At 46.1% G+C, this 20879-nt stretch overlaps 1 protein-coding gene across 1 annotated transcript in view; it reads right to left on the bottom strand.

The window, feature by feature from the left end:
- Nucleotides 1-567: 567 nt before the first annotated feature.
- The window catches only part of map2k1 (mitogen-activated protein kinase kinase 1), a 46034-nt gene continuing 25722 nt past the window's right edge, over nucleotides 568-20879 (bottom strand). The window contains exons 3-11 of the mRNA XM_072277971.1: nucleotides 20493-20639; nucleotides 18590-18667; nucleotides 14519-14570; nucleotides 13754-13878; nucleotides 12737-12938; nucleotides 8954-9018; nucleotides 6848-6909; nucleotides 4930-4975; nucleotides 568-2906 (exon numbers count right to left, since the gene is read on the bottom strand). Coding sequence (XP_072134072.1) covers nucleotides 2793-2906; nucleotides 4930-4975; nucleotides 6848-6909; nucleotides 8954-9018; nucleotides 12737-12938; nucleotides 13754-13878; nucleotides 14519-14570; nucleotides 18590-18667; nucleotides 20493-20639 — 891 coding nt within the window. The 3' untranslated portion in view covers nucleotides 568-2792. The remainder of the gene's footprint in view (nucleotides 2907-4929; nucleotides 4976-6847; nucleotides 6910-8953; nucleotides 9019-12736; nucleotides 12939-13753; nucleotides 13879-14518; nucleotides 14571-18589; nucleotides 18668-20492; nucleotides 20640-20879) is intronic.

The raw sequence follows: 20879 nt of genomic DNA, 5'->3' as shown, positions 1-20879 counted from the left end.
TTTCCTCTGCTTCTATTTCCCACTCTTACCTCTTCTCACTTTCCTATCATGCCCTTTTCTATGATTTGCACTTACTGCCTTTTAGCTTGTCCTTTCCTCAGCCCCCCATTCCCCTTTTCTGGTTCTGATGAGGGATCTCTGAAAAGTCAACCAGTTATTCGGTTCTATAGATGGCTGTCTTTGTTCCTCGCATTTTGTGTCACCCATGAAAGGTTCACCTTCGGCATTGTAAGGGATTTGTTTTCGTTCTGGTTTCATGGAGATTTTGTGAGAGTCTCAAAGCTTCTGTAGATTTGTGCTGGTTTATGGCTTCTTAAATCAGTGAATAGCTAGTAACTTTGAAAATGTTTTATGTAAGAAATATACTACATTTCTACAGTGTTTATATTAGTGGTAGGCTAGGCACAACACAAAGTGCCCTCAAGTCTTGGTAATCTGCCAACTTTAGGCTTGTGAAAGACAACACAAGTGGAAATAATTTGGGTCTGTAAAGTTTTGATCACATTTATTTCCCCAATTAATATTAAGAGCAGCAAAATGTAAATATGAAGTAAAAACACATACCTCTGTTGCAACATTGGACTTTAATGGTGAAAATGTTAGCTGTAACACAGATTGAGGGGTTTTGAAGTGCACACTTGATTCACACCATTTTAGCAGTCAACAATATTTTCTCACTGGTTAAACACTAGGTCTAGAAGAAAGATTGTCAGGTTGACTGTTCTTGCACGTTTGATCCCTAAAGTTCCCAATTTGTTCCTGATTTTCCAAAAAAAAGTACAAAAGTTCATTTGAAAAGGTGGATTAAGATTCCTAGTGAAGGAGTGGCAGGGGACAGTAGTAGTGTGGGTGAGGGCCTGCCCAATCTTCCAGTGTCAACATCGCAGTAGCTGCGCTTTCCACCAGGTGGGGATTGAAATAAAGCACATCTTGTGCCTGGCGAATAATATGAAACAATGGGTAAAGGAGAAGAGCTGTGTGCTTTCTTTCCCTGGGACTTAGGAGATTAACTTTCAAGAGAGCTATCCAATTCTCACTGGCAGCACAGGGCAAGAATCTGCAGCCAGAGTCAGTTTATGGATATAGCAGCTGATTAATGTACAATACTAGTTGTAAATGAATGGCTTTGAGGGATTACAGATGCACATTCCTATATTTCTTTAAGCTTAATGAAGATTGTTACTTGCTTAGCAGGTACAGTTATTAACATTAAAACTCACACAAGGACCCTATCTGCTCCATGGCTGATACACCTAGGAACTGGAAAATTACAATCAATTAAAACAGGGTTGTCCACCTAAAGACCACAATGAGTTCAGGTAATAAACTCAGCTGACATACCTGCGCAACTTCACATACCTTAAGGTAAAATAACAGTTCATCTGCTTCACAAGTGAGGTCACTGGGAGGAAGCACAGGAAATGTGATGGATTTACTATCACTGATGCACCAGCTATTCCAGAAAACTGAAAGCTATGCACACTTAAATATAACAACTAAACAGATTAATTCTACACAATCTATTTCATATATTGTTCTATCAACTTCATAAACAGTAGAAAATACTGGTGTATATCTTCCACTGGAAGTGAGTGAACTGAGCAGATTAAGTTGATCTCCAATAAAAGTTCCCGCCACTTCCTCCGAGTGTAGCACAATCATCCTTTTAAAGTGGCATTGCACTATTCTTAACTGATTTACTACTTTCCCCCACATTGACTTTTAGCATTTAATCTTTTAATACTATAAACTGCTTTGATTGTTTTAACTCTGGCTATTTCCTCTTACTAAATTCAAGGAACAGATTTCCCCTTTATAATTTTACAACCTTCCACATTCAATGAATCAAAATTATTACACTTATCCATCCTGTGTTATAATTCCTGTCTTCACCCATTTCCCATTCATACTTGGGCCTGGTCCATCCATCTTCATGTGCTGGTCACAAAGGTTTCCTATTGTCAGTATGCAGGGTGTTTTGCCTTTTCCAGTATAATGCTCTTGGTACACAAGATCAGAAATAAAACCATACAGCATTGCCCTGTATTTAGCCCAAATACTTGCAGGGTATTAGGGGGAGGCTAGTTAAGTACAGACTCCATTAAAGGCAGGTGAAGAACAATGAAACTAATTTTCACCCTTCAAAATGCAAAGGTCAGTTTTGAAGCCAGGATTGGACCATGCAAATAGGAATTTAAACCTGTGGTATGGCGTATAGAAACTATGAGATGTTAAACCTATGTTTGGAAAATGCCTGTCACCCACCCAACTACTGGCTTTAAAGTCACACTAATGAGCAGAGGGCCTATCCCACCCTTTGGGAGAAGACAGAATGTGTCAATGAGGCAGAAATTCCTCTACCTGCAGTGTAACGTACACATTAGTAAGCATCCAGAGCGTTCCCTACCTGCCACCTGGTGACCAGCAGATGCACTTTATAAAATGACGAGTTATGTATGGCCCTGTAAACAACAGGGGTATCCCACAATTATCCACAAAATTGGGTGTATAATAGCTTAGTACCATCCCTTTGAAAAGTTAACCAGTTACCCTCAACTTATTCCATCGGCACTAAGCCCTAAATAAGACCAACTTGCTAACTATTCCCATTGGCAAATACTAAAACTTTAAGGAAGGGAAATTAAATTTTGACAATTTTAACAGACATCATTCCTTTAAAAATGTAAATACATCTCTTTAAATATATCATGGGACAGAGGGTTATTCATGAGGTAACATCAGCAGAAACATCCATCAGTTTGCTGCACAAAGAACAGTGGTTTAGCGATGACTTAGATAGCGGGAGTGTGCGTTGGAGTGCTTGGCTGCTTCAAGCCAATCGTTGTGCACAGCCAGCCTGCGAAATCCACTTCTTCCGCCTCTGATCGCTTGATGAAAGCATGAGCCTGTCAAAAAATGTTAGATATTGGTCACAGGGAAAGACACCGGTCCAGAGAAGAAAACTTCATCCTATTTTAGACAAATAATCATTTATTGTCACTGCCACTCTCAACACAACGGCAATGAAGTAACATCACCATAAATATAAAGCATCTCCGTATGCTGACCACAAATCCCACACCTCTAAGAGGACCACAACGTTGTAGGGTCTGGAGGCTTGTGTGCCTCAATGACCCAGACAGCCATGTTGGCTGGAGTTCAGGGCTTTATGCTTTGGCTCTTGGTAGGGTCACCCATGCCAAATGGATCAAAGGGTAGAGGCCAGACCAAGAGTGGTCCACCAGTCCTCCAAGTTCAGGGGTTCAGCTCAGGGCTAACAACCCTGACTGGTCAAACAAAATTGTTACGGAAACAGCAGCGAAGGATCCTTCATCTGTGTGTGACAGTATTCTCGAGTGTACACTCGGGATTTGCATGGCTGATCCCTGGAGCAGAATAAAGAAGATGGTCAAGGACAGAGAGAGATGGATGACCTTCCTTGCTGCCTTAAATGCCAACGGCAGTAAGTGTAAAACACTTCCAAGTTGTCATCAGGAAGAACACCATCACCCACTGTCTCTTTGACAAGTCCTATGGTCTTGCCCCTCTCTCATGTCCTCACATTTCCAAATTTAAGTACAATTAGTTTTTGGGAGTTGGTACTGAACTGGTTTCTGCATCCATTCATCCAGTGAGGGCCAGATCGTGGTGAACCTTCTGCTTTTGCTCCAGACCCCTGCCAGCGGAAACTGTTCTCCCCTGTCCGCTCTTTAAAATTCCACTATGTAAAATTGGGACGACACAGCAGTGTAGCAGTTAGCGCTACGCTTTTCAGCACCAGCGATCGGGTTTCAATCTGCTGCTGTCTGTAAGAAGCTTATTTGAATAAACTCTTCTTGGGCTTCCAGCTGGGTACAAGTATCAATTTTAACCAACATTTCAATGACAAACTCTGCCATCTTCATCAGGGATGATGCCCGGGAATATTCAGTGCGGTGGTATTTATACCCCTGTTGTCTATTCTAATTGGTTAGTCCTCATCCAATCAGGTTTCTGCTGTCCACCACATTTACAATCAAATTCCAGTTCTTCGTCTTTGTTAAAATTGTTTTCCTCTAGTTTTATTTCAATGGCTTCCTTCACCAGGCGGCCCCAAAAGCCACTGGAGTGGGAAAGTTTTTTTGTGGCGTTGAAGACAATTGCATTGCCATTGCAAACGCCATGTTCTGCTACCGCCAATTTCTCCAGGTAACCCAAACAGATACACCTCCTGTGCTCCTTGATGTAGGTTTCCACCGTGTGTCCAGTCTGGCCAATGTATGCGGCTGTAAATGCCAGCCAACCTGAGTCCCAGGTCATCTTTGACACAGCTTATGTGGGTTAGACAGAATCTAAGGAAATTAATAAACAGTCGACATTTTGGGCCGAGCTCCTTCTTGAGGGTTGTAAAGGAAGAGGGAAGACACAAGAATGAAAAGGTGAGGGAGGGGAAGGGAGATAGCTAGAAGGTCATAGGTGAAGCCAGCTGGGTGAGAAAGGTAAAGGGCTGGAAGGTAAGGCATCAGATAGGAAAGGAGTGTGGACCTTGGGAGAAAGGCCTTGCTCCTCCACTCTGAAAGTAGCCTCATTGTGGCAAAAGAGGAGGATGTGGACTGACTTGTCGGAACAGCATTTCACTGCATGTTTCAATTCCTATATTAAAGAATAAAGCAATTTTTTTTAAAGGATTGAAAGCTTTTAACCCTTTCCCTCCCCAATCTAGTGTTTCTAAATGTAGAGCAGTGTAGAATAATGGCTTCCCAGTCAGTTTCACACAAAACATTAAATCGAGAGAACCTCCATCTAATCTTTTCTCTCAAACACTCAAGGTCATTGTTGGACTGTCAATAAACATTTATTAAATAATTAGGTTATAACAACACAGCAGTGACAGTTTATTAATACAAGAGTTAAACACTTAAATCAATCAACATCCAGGGCTCCACTCACCATGAGCTGTTTCAAGTCTGCTCTCTCCGCAGGATTCTTTATCAAGCTGTTAAAAGAAAATGAGGCACAATTAACTGTAAATAACAATAAATCTCCACGCACTATTCACTCTGAAGAGATACTGGAACAGTGGGATCTTTCCATGATATCCCCTGCCCTCTCCATATTACAAAAGGGAGAGGACGTATTCAGCGTTATTGACAGATATTCCATCTCCCGGCAAGCATGGGAGGCAGGCTTGAATTCTTCGTCTGAGAGAGGCAGAAGAAACTGAGGGGAGAATCACTGCCAGGTGTCTAGTCTGTCATTCCATCATGGCTGATTTATTTCCCCATTCTCCTGCCTTCTCCCTGTAACCTTTGATACCCTAATAATCAACAACATAGCAACCTCCATTTTAAATATACCCAATAACTTGCGCAACCACTCGTGTTTAAAAAATATATACCCCCCCCCGCCCTAGACCCGCTTTAAAACTTAAGTGGAATTTCCCCATCCCCATTCCGAAATGTTATTCAGTGGCCTTCTCCTCTGCTATGATCAGGCCTCTCTCAGGGTGGAGCAGCAACACCTCATATTCCGTCGCGGTAGCCCCCAACCTGATGGCAGGAACATCAATTTCTCCTTCTGGAAATTTTCCCCCTCCACCTTCCCTCTGCTTCTATTCCCCACTCTGGCCTCTTATTTCTTCTCCTCACCTGCCTATCAAATCCCCCTGGTGCCCTCCTCCTTGCCTCTCTCCTAGAATCCTCTCCCATCAGGTTCCCTCTTCTCCAGCCCTTCACCTTTCCCAGTCATCTGGCTTCACCTATCACCTAGCTCTCCTCCTTCCCCTCCCCCTTACACCTTTTCATTCATCTTCCCCCTTCCTTCCCAGTCCTGATGAAGGGTCTCGGCCTGAAATGTCGATGCTGCCTGACCTGCCCAGTTCCTCCGGCATTCTGTGTGTGTTTCTTCCTCTCCAGGTAAAACCTAGATGGAGTGGACACAGAGAAGAGGCTCCTACAGTGGGGGAGTCCATTTAGAGCAGACAAGAAGAGAAATTTCTTTAGCCAGAGGGTGGTGAATCTATAGAATTCATGGTCACAGACGGCTGTGGCCAAGTCATTATAGCAGAGGTTGATGGGTCCTTGAGTGATCAGGGAAAAGGTTATGGGGAGAAAGCAGGGGAATGGGGTTGAGAGTCATGATGGAATGGCAGAGCTGACTTGATCAGCTGAATGGCATAATTCTGATGCTATGTCTTATGGTCTTATATCACATAGAACAGTACAGGCCCTTCAGCTGGCAATGCTGTGTCGACCTTTTAACCTACTCCTAGGTCAATCTAACCCTTCCCTCCCACAAAGCCCTCCATTTTTCTATCATCCCTCTGCCTAAATGTCTTAATGTATCTGCCTTTACCACCACCTCTGGCAGCACATTCCACACATTAAAAAAAAATCCTACCTCTGACATCCCCTATATTTCTCTCCAATCACCTTAAAGTTATGCCCCTTCGTATTAGCCATTTCTGCCCCAGGGCCGGGGTGGGGGGTAAAAAAATCGCTCACTATCCACTCAGTGTCTGCCTTCTGTCATCTTGTACACCTCTATCAAGTCCCCTTTCATCCTTCACTCCAAAGAGAAAAGCCTGAGCTCACTCAACCTATTCCAATAGGTCATGCTGTCTATTCCAGGCAAGCATCCCAGGCTATGGTCTTAAAAAATGCCCTGCCTATCCAATCTCTCCCTGTGACTCTGTCCTCTAGTCGGAACACATCCTGGTAAATCTCTCCACCATCATGTACTGACCAGATAGCCAAGGATGAGTGCATCAGCACCTGGTACCATCACCCACCCCGTCCCTCATGTCTGCTGTGGGACCCTCCTGTGCAGTGGACCCCCTGGCTTGGGCTTTCAGCAATAAACGACTCACCAGATATTCACAAAATCCTGGAATTCGTCACTGAAGACGCCGGATGGCAACTTAGGAGGTGGCTGTAACGAGAATGAACAATCAAATTACCCCAGAATCAGGGTTATTATCAGTGGCCTATGTCATGACATTTGTTGTTTTGCAGCAGCAGTTCATAAAATTACTATAAATTACAAAAATGTACTTGAAAATAAAGAAATAGTACTAGAAGTGAGGTAGCGTTTGTGGGTTCACAGACCGTTCAGGAATCGGATGGTGGCGGGGAAGGAGCTGTGTGGCTATCATCATTAACATGGATGGAGGAATCCATTACCCCACCACCCAGGACACACCCTCTCCTCATTACCATCAGGGAGGAGGTACAGGAGACGGAAGACTCAATCATTCAGGAACAGCTTCTTCCCCTCTGCCGTTCAATCTCTGAATGGACATTGAACCCACGAACACTACCTCAGTACTACCATGAACACTTCTCATTACCAGCATCAATGAGGAGGTACAGGAGACTGAAGACACACACTCATGTTTTACACCTGATTCTGATTATTTCACAAAGACCCGTTTGAAGGACAATCTGCTGCAGTTAACAAGAGAGGCCAATCTGGAGTAGAGAGCAAGCAAAAGACTGCAGATGTCACCGTCTACAATCCAGGTGGCCCTGCATTACAGCCCGAGATACAGGCGGCCCCGCGTCACAGCCCGAGATACAGGCGGCCCCACATCACGTCCGCTTGGGTAACCACGATTCACCCTTACAGACACCAAGAATCTCTATGCAGTAAGATACAGAATAAATTCGCTACTATGGAACTTGTGGGAAGTAAATAAAGAAATGTAGTTTTTTCAACTCGCTGTGCGGGCTTCACATAACAAACTATGTAACTACGTGCTGGAGGAACTCAGCAGGTCAGGCAGCATCTATGGAGAGGTATAAAGAGTCGACGTTTTGAGCTCAGACCCTTCATCGGGGCTGGAAAAGAAGGGGAACAAAACCAGAATAAGGTGGGGAACGGGAAGGAGGACAAGCTGACAGGTGAGGGAGATGGTGGGTGGGGGGGGGGATTTGAAGTGAGAAGCTGGAAGTTGTTAGGTAGAAGAGGGAACAGGTTGAAGGAGGAATCTGATAATTGCAACACTGACTACTTTTGTGGATTGTAATTCCCCACCCCTCCCCTGTGTTATGTGGGTCATTTGTGAAAAAACAAGACCTGTTAGAAATCCTTAGCAGGTCACTGAGGCAGAGCGACTGGCACAGGAGGAGTGTCTGATGGCTGTGGGCCAGGACTCACTGGGGTTTGGAAGAATGAAGAGGAATCTCATTGAAACCTACTGAATACTGAAAGGTCTAGTCAGGGGTCCACAGGACCCTTGATGAATGGCATGACAACTGTCGGGACGCCCTGGTGTAGTAGATCAAGAGTGAGAATCAGGTTTAATATCACCGGGGTATGCTGCGAATTTTGTCATTTTGCAGCAGTACATTGCAATACATAATTAAAAACACTATAAACTACAGTAAGAAATGTATTCATAAAACTAAATTCAATAAACCGTGTAAAACGAGAGCAACAGAAAGAAAAAGGACAGTGAGGCAGAGCACTGAAAACCAGGAACAATATCAGGGCTTGATGCCTTTCAAGGGTTCACCTTCTTGAAAGATGTTCTGATGTGGATGTGGAGATGTTGTTTCCTATGGTGGGAGAGTCTAGGACCAGAGGGCACAGCCTCAGAATAGAAATACGTCCCCTTAGAACAGAAATAAAGAGGAATTTCTTTAGCTAGAGGCTGGTAAATTCATTGCCACAGATAGCTATGGAGGCCATGTCATTGGGGTATATTTAAAGCAGAGGTTGATGGTTCTTGATTATTAAAGGTGTCAAAGGTTAAGAGGAGAAAGCAGGAGATTGAGAGGGACAATCAGCCGTGATGGAATGGCAGTACAGACTCAATGGGCCAAATGGCCTAATTCTGCTTCTACATATTATGGTTTTATGGAGTGTCTTGGGCAAGGACCTTTCACAGGGGCTACCCCACGGTCACAAAGCCCTGTCTGATCAATGGAAAAGAGGCACCGTCACTGGCCTGAGCAAAAGCCATGTCACTCACCTCATTCACTATGTAATCCAATAGTTCAAATATCGCCATCGGAGGTCGGCAGTCCAGACCAAAAGCTGCAGAGAGAAAGAATCAGCTGATGGGCACCCGAGTCCCAACTATTCTCCAACGACCGGCTAAATTACCCCAGCCACAGGCACACTGTACCTCCAGACACAACCAGACCGACGATACAGGCACACTGTACCTCCAGACACAACCAGACCGATGATACAGGCACATTGCACACCCAGACACAACCAGACTGATGATACAGGCACATTGCACACCCAGACACAACCAGACCAACAATACAGGCACATTGCACACCCAGACACGACCACACCAACGATACAGGTATACTGCACCCCCAGACACGACCAATCTGACAATACAGGTATACTGCACCCCCAGACACAACCAGACCGACGATACAGGCACACTGTACCTCCAGACACAACCAGACCGAAGATACAGGCACACTGTACCTCCAGACACAACCAGATCGATGATACAGGCACATTGCACCCCCCAGACACAACCAGACCGATGATACAGGCACATTGCACACCCAGACACAACCAGACTGATGATACAGGCACATTGCACACCCAGACACAACCAGACCGATGATACAGGCACATTACACACCCAGACACAACCAGATCGATGATACAGGCACATTGCACACCCAGACACTGCTGGTACTTTGTAACTGAGGCAGGCCTGGTCCTTTGTTGGCCCAGCTTACAGTGATGGAGTGTGGCAAAGACATGGAACTCAGTCAAATACCAGGACTGGCTGGTGCATTCCCTGAATTAAACCCTGCAGCTGCTGGAAAGGCCGACAAATCTTTTTGAAAAAAATCACAGGGAAATGGGGAAACTGTTGAGTAGGAAACATAAAGTTGTGGTGGTAGGAGATTTTAATTTTCCATATATTGATTGGGTCTCCCATACTGTTAGGGGTCTAGATGGTTTAGAGTTTGTGAAATGTGTTCAGGAAAGTTTTCTAAATCAATATATAGAGGGACCAACTGGAGGGGATGCAATATTAGATCTCCAATTAGGAAACGAGTTACGACAAGTGACGGAAGTCTGTGTAGGGGAGCACTTTGGTTCCAGTGATCATAACACCATTAGTTTCAATTTGATCATGGACAAGGATAGATCTGGTCCTAGGGTTGAGGTTCTGAACTGGAAGAAGGCCAAATTTGAAGAAATGAGAAAGGATCTAAAAAGCGTGGATTGGGACAGGTTGTTCTCTGGCAAAGATGTGATTGGTAGGTGGGAAGCCTTCAAAGGGGAAATTTTGAGAGTGCAGAGGTTGTATGTTCCTATCAGGATTAAAGGCAAATTGAATAGGAATAAGGAACCTTGGTTCTCAAGGGATATTGCAACTCTGATAAAGAAGAAGAGGGAGTTGTATGAAATGTATAGGAAACAGGGAGTAAATCAGGTGCTTGAGGAGTATAAGAAGTGCAAGAAAATACTTAAGAAAGAAATCAGGAGGGCTAAAAGAAGACATGAGGTTGCTTTGGCAGTCAAAGTGAAGGATAATCCAAAGAGCTTTTACAGGTATATTAGGAGCAAAAGGATTGTAAGGGATAAAATTGGTCCTCTTGAAGATCAGAGTGGTCGGCTTTGTGCGGAACCAAAGGAAATGGGGGAGATCTTAAATAGGTTTTTTGCGTCTGTATTTACTAAGGAAGCTGGCATGAAGTCTATGGAATTGAGGGAATCCAAGCAGCAAGATCATGGAAACTGTACAGATTGAAAAGGAAGAGATGCTTGCTGTCTTGAGGAAAATTGAAGTGGATAAATCCCCGGGACCTGACAGAGTGTTCCCTCGGACCTTGAAGGAGAGTAGTGTTGAAATTGCAGGGTCCCTGGCAGAAATATTTAAAATGTCGCTGTGTAAGGGTGAGGTGCCGGAGGATTGGAGAGTGGCTCATGTTGTTCCGTTGTTTAAAAAAGAATCGAAAAGTAATCCGGGAAATTATAGGCTGGTGAGTTTAACGTCGGTAGTGGGTAAGTTATTGGAGGGAGTACTAAGAGACAGAATCTACAAGCATTTGGATAGACAGGGACTTATTAGGGAGAGTCAACATGGCTTTGTGCGTGGTAGGTCATGTTTGACCAATCTATTGGAGTTTTTCGAGGAGGTTACCAGGAAAGTGGATGAAGGGAAGGCAGTGGATATGGTCTACATGGTCTTCAGTAAGGCCTTTGACAAGGTCCCGCATGGGAGGTTAGTTAGGAAAATTCAGTCACTAGGTATACATGGAGAGGTGGTAAATTGGATTAGACATTGGTTTGATGGAAGAAGCCAGAGAGTGGTGGTAGAGAATTGCTTCTCTGAGTGGAGGCCTGTGAATAGTGGTGTGCCACAGGGATCAGTGCTGGGTCCATTGTTATTTGTCATCTATATCAATGATCTGGATGATAATGGATCAGCAAGTTTGCTGATGATACAAAGATTGGAGGTGTAGTAGACGGTGAGGAAGGTTTTCAGAGCCTGCAGAGGGACTTGGACCAGCTGGAAAAATGGGCTGAAAAATGGCAGATGAAGTTTAATACTGACAAGTGTGAGGTATTGCACGTTGGAAGGACAAACCAAGGTAGAACATACAGGGTTAATGGTAAGGCACTGAGGAGTGCAGTGGAACAGAGAGATCTGGGAATACAGATACAAAATTCCCTAAAAGTGGTGTCACAGGTAGATAGGGTCGTAAAGAGAGCTTTTGGTACATTGGCCTTTATTAATCAAAGTATTGAGTATAAAAGCAGGAATGTTATGATGAGGTTGTATAAGGCATTGGTGAGGCCGAATCTGGAGTATTGTGTTCAGTTTTGGTCACCAAATTACAAGAAGGATATAAATAAGGTTGAAAGAGTGCAGAGAAGGTTTACAAGGATGTTGCCGGGACTCAAGAAACTGAGTTACAGAGAAAGGTTGAATAGGTTAGGACTTTATTCCCTGGAGCGTAGAAGAATGAGGGGAGATTTGATAGAGGTATAAAAAATTATAATGGGTATAGATAGAGTGAATGCAAGCAGGCTTTTTCCACTGAGGCAAGGGGAGAAAAAAAACCAGAGGACATGGGTTAAGGGTGAGGGGGGAAAAGTTTAAAGGGAACATTAGAGGGGGCTTCTTCACACAGAGAGTGGTGGGAGTATGGAATGAGCTGCCAGATGAGGTGGTAAATGCGGGTTCTTTTTTAACATTTAAGAATAAATTGGACAGATACATGGATGAGAGGTGTATGGAGGGATATGGTCCGTGTGCAGGTCAGTGGGACTAGGCAGAAAATGGTTCGGCACAGCCAAGAAGGCCCAAAGGGCCTGTTTCTGTGCTGTAGTTTCTATAGTTTCTATGGTTTCTATAATACAGGTATACTGCACCCCCAGACACAACCAATCTGACAATACAGGCACATTGCAGCCCCCAGACACAACCAGACCGATGATACAGGCACATTGCACACCCAGACACAACCAAACCAACAATACAGGCACTCTGCATCCCAGACACAACCGGACTGATGAAACAGGTATACCGCACCCCCAGACACAACCAATCTGACGATACAGGCACACTGCACACCCCAGAGAACAATAAAAGTACACATCATTCTCAGATTCTCTTCAATCGAGTTACAGGTAACTCAATAAAAATAGACATTCCTAACACCAGTGAGAGAATGTGGCATTTTTGCCACCGCCACCCACCAATTCCCCAACCACTGCAGGACCTCCATAGTTGATGGGATACAAGTTCACGTTCTAAACTCACAGCTGCCAGGACGCCCAGGCGGTCGACCGCTCTGCTCAGGGGATGATGCGTCCTCGCCCATCTGACAGCCGAAAATTTGTTCAAGCTCTTTCGCATCGGGCGGAGGAATTGGGTAGCGGCCGATCGCCATCTCCACCAGGGAGAGCCCCATACTCCAGATGTCCGACTGAACAGAATAGTGTGTTCCCTGGAGTCTTTCCGGCTGGCAGACAAGCAGAAGGTTGATTCATTAATTCACACGTAGATCGCAACACACAGTGAAATGTGTCGTTTGCATTCGCAACCAGCACAGTCCAAGACGTGCTGGGGGCAGCCCGCAAGCGTTGCCACACTTTTGTCACCAACACAGCATGCCCACCGTACTCGGCAGAACAAAACGGAAAACAAGCCCCCTCCCTCCTTCCCACCTACACAGACAGTCCTCCAGCTCCACAGCCCATGGCCATTGGGCATTGACCTCTGACCACCCATCGGGTTTCCACCTTCGGCATCAACCCACGCCACTGTGGGCTGGAGGTTAGCTTCTCTATAACAACGTCCACTCACACAAACACTTCATTACCCTGCTTGGTCTCTGTAGCCCCTTAGAAACTCTCCCATTGCACTTAGAGGATGGGAGACTTCTCACTTCCATCGTGTCTGAAAGCTAGAAGCAGCAGCAACGAGAGCAGGGTGATGGGGGCTGGGGAGGGGAGAGGGGGGAACAAGTTGTAAGACTACAGGAGAATACCGAGAGGGGGAAATCATTCTGACGAGGTTGTTCTGCCCGGGACAGCACAGACCCAATGGGCTGAAGGGTTTCTTATATCGTAGCAAGCTTGACGTCATCCAGGACTTCAGTCCCTCGGAGTGGACAGCCTTTCAGTTTCAGGGCAGCTTGACAGTCTCCATCAGTTACCCCGAACTTCCCCAACTATCCCTCTCCACCCCCAGCTGAGAAACACCCAGTGAAGCCGGTTCTGTTCCACCTATAGTGTCAGATCCAGAGCAGCAGAGCAAAACCTGGAAGGGACTTACAGACATGTAGGACCTGGTCCCAACAAACGAGTTGGCCATCGAGTCGATCAGCTGCCCACTGACCCCAAAGTCACACAGCTTGATTTCACCACGCGAGTTCACCAGGATGTTCGACGGCTTAACGTCTGCAAAGAAGCAACATTTAGAAGGTTCTAGAAGTGGATGCCGTCGTACATTAGCTCAGTTTACGACATTACCCTGGGGAAAAATGGCAGATGGAGTTTAATGCCGAGAAGAGTGAGGTGTTGCACTTTGGGAAGACTAACCAGGGTAGGAGACACACAGTAACTGGCCGGGCACCGAGGAGAGCAGCAGAACAAAAGGCCCATAAGACACAGGAGCAGAATGAGGCCATTCAGCCCATCGAGTCTGCTCTGCCATTTTATCACGGCTGATTTATTATCCCTCTCAACCCCATTCTCCTGTCTTCTCCCTGTAATGTTTGATGCCCTGACTGATCAAGAACTTCTTCACTCGGAGGGTGGTGGGAGTGTGGAACGAGTTGCCAGTGGAAGTGGTAAATGCGGGTTTGATTTCAACACTTCTCTTAAGTTTGGACAGGTACGTGAATGGGAGGGGTGTGGAGGGCTGTGGTCCTGGTGCAGGCTGATGGGACGAGGCAGAATAACAGTTCAGAAAGTGTTAGATGGGCCGAAGGGCCTGTTTCTGTGCCCTATAATAAACCAGCAAACAACGATGTGGCTCAGGGATTTTACACGAGAGAGCTCCCCAGCAGGAGCAATATTCAATAACATGTCACCATACCTCGGTGCATAATCTTGTGTTTCTCCCGCAGGTACGCCAGTCCCTTGTTAACCTGTGAGGGTGAAAAGCCTGGTTAACAACAGATGCAATACCTCAGATCGAGTGGCTGTGATCTGGACCACATTGTCCATTTACACTGTCCACACTTGTCAGGATGACCATCACCCCAGATGTCCAGTCCCTCTGGACATCTCTGTACAATTGACAGCCACATGCCAGCCTTTAGATCTGGAACAGCTAAAATATGACAACAGTCGCCCCAGGGGAGGGGTCCTTGCCTCAACTTGAGGCTTTATACAAGTGGCACAGCGGCTCACAAGATCTAAGACTATTTCGGTTTTTATTTAGTAATAAGTCCCTTTCACGCCAACGGGCCCGTGCCACCCCATTATACCCATGTGACTGTGCAACCTGATTATACCCACATGACCCTGCCACTCGATTATACCCACGTGACTATGCCACCCGATTATACCCACGTGACCAATTAACCTACTAACTGGTACGTCTTGGGACTGTGGGAGGAAACCGGAGCACCCAGAGGAAACCCACGCGGTCACGGGGAGAACGTACAGACTCCTTGCGAGCAGAGATGGGAATTGAACCGGGGTCACTGGTGCTGTAAAGCGTTAACACTAACCACTGTGCCACCGTGCCATCCCACAAGATGACACAGCTGATGGACCCAATGCCCACCAGATCATCAACACAGGTTCAGTCAAGATATCTGCTCTTGTCTGTGTGGAGTTTGTGCGATCTCCCTGTGAATGCATCAGTTCTCCCACATCGCAATGTATGCATGTCCGCATCGCAAGGACATGTGGGTACGAAGACTGACTGAACTGCCCTTGGTGTGTGGGCAAGTGGTGGAACCTTAAGGAGGTAAGGGGTGGATAGAATGAACTGTTGAGAGAGATGGTGGCTTTGTGAGCAAGCATGGATTTAAGGAGCCAAATAGCCTCCTATTGTGTTGCAAGGAGAAATAAGGAGATGTGACATTTTTCAGGTGCACTAACAACATCAGCAGACGCTGTCCACAGGGCAGGAAAGTCCACACTGTTGTCTGCAGCCAAGTGCAACCAAGAGAGTCTCTGTAACCACCAGCAAGCAAAATTCAGCCACCATCCTGATATTCGGAGTAGCTTCTTCCCAACTGTGGTAAGGCTGCCAAACGGATCCTGACCCGGATCTGGGCCGTACCCTCCAAATATCCGGACCTGCCTCTCGGTTTTTTTGTACTACCTTACTTTCCATTTTTCTATTTTCTATTTATGATTTATAATTTAAATTGTAATCCAGGGAACGGGAAGCGCAGAATCAAATATCGCTGTGATGATTGTACGTTCTAGTATCAATTGTTTGGCAACAACAAAGTATAAAGTATAGTCCGGAGAGTGCGGATCACTCAGACATCGCAAACAGGCCAAGGTGGATGGCTCCCCAGTCGGGGAGTACTGCCATTGACAATCATAGAAACATTGAAAATCTACAGCACATTACAGGCCTTTCAGCCCACAATGTTGTGCTGACCATGTAATCTACTCTAGAACCTGCCTAGAATTTCCCTACCGCATAGCCCTCTATTTTTCTAAGCTCTATGAACCTATCCAAGAGTCTCTTAATAGACCCTGTTGTATTGGCTCTATCACCATCGTTGGCAGTGCATTCCACGCGCTCACCGCTCTCTGCGTGATAAATTTACCCCTGACATCCCCTCGGTACCTGCTTCCAAGCACCTTAAAACTATGCCCCCTCATGTTAACTATTTCAGCCCTGGGAAAAGGCCTCTGGCTATCCACACGATCAATGCCTCTCATCATCTTATACACCTCTATCAGGTCACCTCTCATCCTCTGTCGCTCCAAGGAGAAAAAGCCAAGTTCACGCAACCTATTCTCATAAAGCACGCTCTCCAATCGAGGCAACATCCTTGTAAATCTCCCCTACACTCTCTCCATAGTATCCACATCCTTCCTGCAGTGAGGTGACCAGAACGGAACACAGTACTCCAAGTGGGGTCTAACTAAGGTCTGTAACATTATATCACGGCTCTTGAACTCAATCCCATGGTTGATGAATGCCAACACACCACACGCCTTCTTAACAACACTGTCAACCTGCACAGAGGCTTTGTGTGTCCTATGGACAAAGACCCCAATATCTCACATCCCCCACACTGCCAAGAGTCTTACCATTAATATTATATTCTATCTTCAAATTTGACCTACCAAAAGGAACCACTTCACACTAATCTGGGTTGAACTCCATCTGCCACTTCTCAGCCCAGTTCTACATCCTATCGATGTCGTGCTGTAACCTCTGACAACCCTCCAGACTATCCACAACACTCCCAACTTTTGTATCATCAGCAAACTTACTAACACACCCTTCTACTTCCTCATCCAGGTCATTTATAAAAATAACAAAGTGGAGAGGTCCCAGAACAGATCCCTGAGGCACACCACTGGTCACTGACCTCCATGCAACCTCCACCATCTACAACCACTCTTTGCCTTCTGTGGGCAAACCAGTTCTGGATCTACAAAGCAATGTCTCCTTGGATCCCATGCCTCCTTACTTTCATGGTGAGCCTCGCATGGGGAACCTTATCAAATGCCTTGCTGAAATCCACGTACACTACATCCACTGCTCTACCTTCATCAATGTGTTTCATTCTTCTTCTCTTCCCAGACCACCCAACTTCTCGAGTTCTTATTCACTGTTCACCTGACACTCGACTGGCCTGGCTGTGTCTGTTACCATCACAGCCCCACTATCAATGCCACCCTCACCCACATCTCCTCCATTTCACACACATTTGCCCTCACCACAACCTCCGGTTGCCATAACAGCGACCGATCGGCTTACCTACCACCCTACGAGCCTCCATACCATACCCAACATATCTTTCTCCATAACCTTCACCACCTCCAAGGAAATCCTACCACTAAGCACATTCCCCTCCAACCCCCTCCCACTTTAGCCTTCTTCAGAGATCACTCTATGAGACTCCCTCGTCCACCTCTCCCTCCGGCTGATCTCCCTCCAGGCAGGATAAATGCCACACCTGCCCCTTCACCTCCTCCCTCACCACCAAGTAGACCCCTTTCAAGGCGAGTCAACACTTCACCTATGAGCCTGTCAGGGTCATCTACTGTATCCAGTGCTCCCAGAGCAGCCTCTTCAACATTGCAGAGATCTGATGCAGGTTTGTCGAGCATCATTGCTCTACCCGCCACAAGAGGCAGGATTTCCCACTGGCCACTCATTTCAATTGAGTTTCCCATTCTGATTCCAACAACTCTGTCCACGGCCTCCTCTACTGCCACAATGAGGCCACACCCTTCTCTCTTTTTCCATTCCCCTTTCTGGCTCCCCTCTCCTCCCCTGGTCCTCCTCCTCCTTCCTTTTCTTCCATGATCCACTCTCTTCCCCTATCAGATTCCTTCTTCTACAGAGATTTACCTCTTCCACCTAACAGCTCCCAGCTTCTTACTCCATCCTCCCTGCCCCCACACACCCACCTGGTCTCACCTGTCACCTGCCAGCTTGTGCTCCTGCCCCTCCCCCCGCCACTGTGCCCCCTTCCATTCCAGTACTGGTGAAGGGTCTTGGCCCAAAACTTCGACATAAATGCTGCCTGACCTGCTGAGTTCCTCCAGCACTGCATGTGTGTTGCTCAGAATTTCCAACATCAGCAGAGTCTCGTGTTACAGAGACTGGGTTACAGGGCAGTCCTATCTATACAGCAGAACAGCTGTCTATCCGGGCAGGGCCACAGACAGAAGATAACCCTGTTACACAAGGTGATAATCCAATTCACACAGCACCCAGCAAGAGTATCACACACCCATAAGGCTATACCTAGTCTGTAACATAACATATAGAGCACCATCTCCAGAGTAATGGATTATGGGTATCATGTCTGCCATTCATAAATCACATTCCGAGAGCAGACAGCAGCATAATAGGTGGCGAAAACTGACCACAGATGCTGCTCCCCTTCCTGGAATTAGCGATACCATTCAGTTACTGGAGCAATACATCCCTGTGCTGATGTGCTATACTTACAGCTATGCTCACTTTGCCCAGAACCTGCTCCGTAATTCTTCCTGCCTTTTTCAGCACTTGATCCAATGATCCGCCATCCTAGTAGGGAAGTAAACATGATAACTGGTCAGAATGAACTAAAGAGTTTTACAATCTGGTGACTGAACAGAGAATATTCTACATCACAGGGGTCAGCAGGGGCAATGACACAATGTGATCGAATGTTCCCATGCGTTTCATTCAAAGTTCCAATTAACTTTTTTTTAAATTATTTATATATTTTAGTAATACTTCATTAAAACAGTAAACTTATTGTGGACCGCTCAGAAACTCCTGCGGCCCCAAGTTTCTCTTATTTGGGCCTCCTATGAAATCTGGCATTGCCCCCCAGGTGACAATACAGCCCACGTTGAGAACCACTGCTCTAACCTCCCCCGGACTGAACATAAAGCACCACAGCACAGTACCGGCCCTTCAGCCCAGTAAGATCAATCCAACCCTTCCATTATTCCACAAGACATAGGAACAGAATTAAACCAGTCAGCCCATCGAGATAGCTCTACCATACTATAACTGATTTATTACCCCTCTCCTTTCCCTCCCACATATCCCTCCATTTTTCTATTGTCCACGTGCCTATCCAAGTGTTTCTTAAATGTCCCTAATCTATCTGCCTCTATCACCACCCCTGGCAGTGCCACCACTCTGTGTACAAAAACTGCCTCTGGCATCCCCTTATACTTTCCTTCAAGAACCTTAAGATTATCGCCCCTCGTATTAGCCATTTCCACCCTGGGAATGAAGTAGCTGTGCTCTCAATTTGTGCCTCTAATCATCTTATACACTCCTCTCATCCTCCTTCACTCCAGAGAGAAAACCCCTAGTTTGATCAACCCAACCTCATAAGACATGCTCCCTAATCCAGGCAGCATCCTGGTAATCTCCTCTGCACCCTCTCGAAAGCTTCCATATCCTTCCTATAATGAGGTGACCAGATCTGAACACAGTATTCCAAGTGTGGTCTAACCAGGGTTTTATAGAGCTGCAACATTACTTCCTGGCTCTTGAGCTCAATTCCTCGACTAGTGAAGGCCAACTCTCCACACACCTTCTTAACCACCCCATCAACTTGCTCTTCTCATCTTGTAGACTTCAGACAGGTCACTGAGACCAGTTCACAGATCGTCCAAATTTTTTAAAAAGCTTCATTTTTCAAAGTAAAGGAACAAAGTGAAAAATAGAATGCTCAGCTTTATACCCAGAGGATGAGAATAAACATTATTATTTTGTAGAGGGAGTGCTGGTCAGACCCACGCTAGCAGAGGACAATTCTGATAGTGCACATCGGGAAGAGCAGTGGCCTCAGAAGAGAAAAAGCTGGAGGGAAAGGTGAGTGGACTAACCTATTGGATCACTGTTCCAAAAGAGCTGGCACAGCCCACGATGGGCTGAATGGACTCTCCTTATCTACTTGCCTGAAAAATCCATTGTATCTATAAAAGGGAACCAGCGGAGGGACAAGACCATAAGACATAGGAGCAGAATTAGGTTTGAGTATCGAGTAGGCTCCACCGTTCCATTGTAGCTGATTTATTATCCCTCTCACCTCAATTCTCCTGCCTTCTCCCTGTAACCTCTGACGCCCTGACTAATCAAGAACCTGTCAACCTCCAATTTAAATATACTCAATGACTTGGCCTCCATAGCCGTCTGTGGCAAATAGGACTTGAGCAGGAAGGTTTAGCAGAGACTAGATGGGTGGACAACTGGCCCGCTTCTGTGTTGTGGTGCTGTGTGACTCTACGGTAACTACTGAACAGAGTGCAGAGACAGGGACTTGTGACCGAAGGAGACGGAAAGAGCTGGCCACTGCTCCCTATGCCCAGCTGACTTAGTCGCACACGAAATGCCTCTGCTTGCGTACCATGTGCTCCATGCAGATGCTAATCTCGCCGTCGCTGTAGAAGGCTCCATAGAATCCCACGATATAGGGAGAGTTACACTCATGGAGCACCTGCAGTTCTCGGATAATCTGGTTCCGAATGGCTGGCTTGATCTCCAGGTGGATCAGCTGGGAAGGGAAAGAAGCGTTCACTTTACTTTTATTTATTTTGCGATACGCGCAGAGTCAGTCCTCCCCACCCCAGCAAACCCTGACAAACCCGGTTGTCGTGGGACAATTTACAACGACCAACTAACCAGCCCGGTACGTCCTTAGACTGGGGGAGGAAACTGGAGGACCCAGGGAAAGCCCACACATTCCACACGGAGGATGCACAGAGCCACCTTACAGAACAGTGCCGGCATTGGA

The sequence above is a fragment of the Mobula birostris genome, chromosome 14 (genome assembly GCF_030028105.1).
Source record: "Mobula birostris isolate sMobBir1 chromosome 14, sMobBir1.hap1, whole genome shotgun sequence".
Taxonomy (NCBI): Eukaryota; Metazoa; Chordata; class Chondrichthyes; order Myliobatiformes; family Myliobatidae; genus Mobula; species Mobula birostris.
This window is presented reverse-complemented; position numbering and strand designations above follow the sequence as displayed.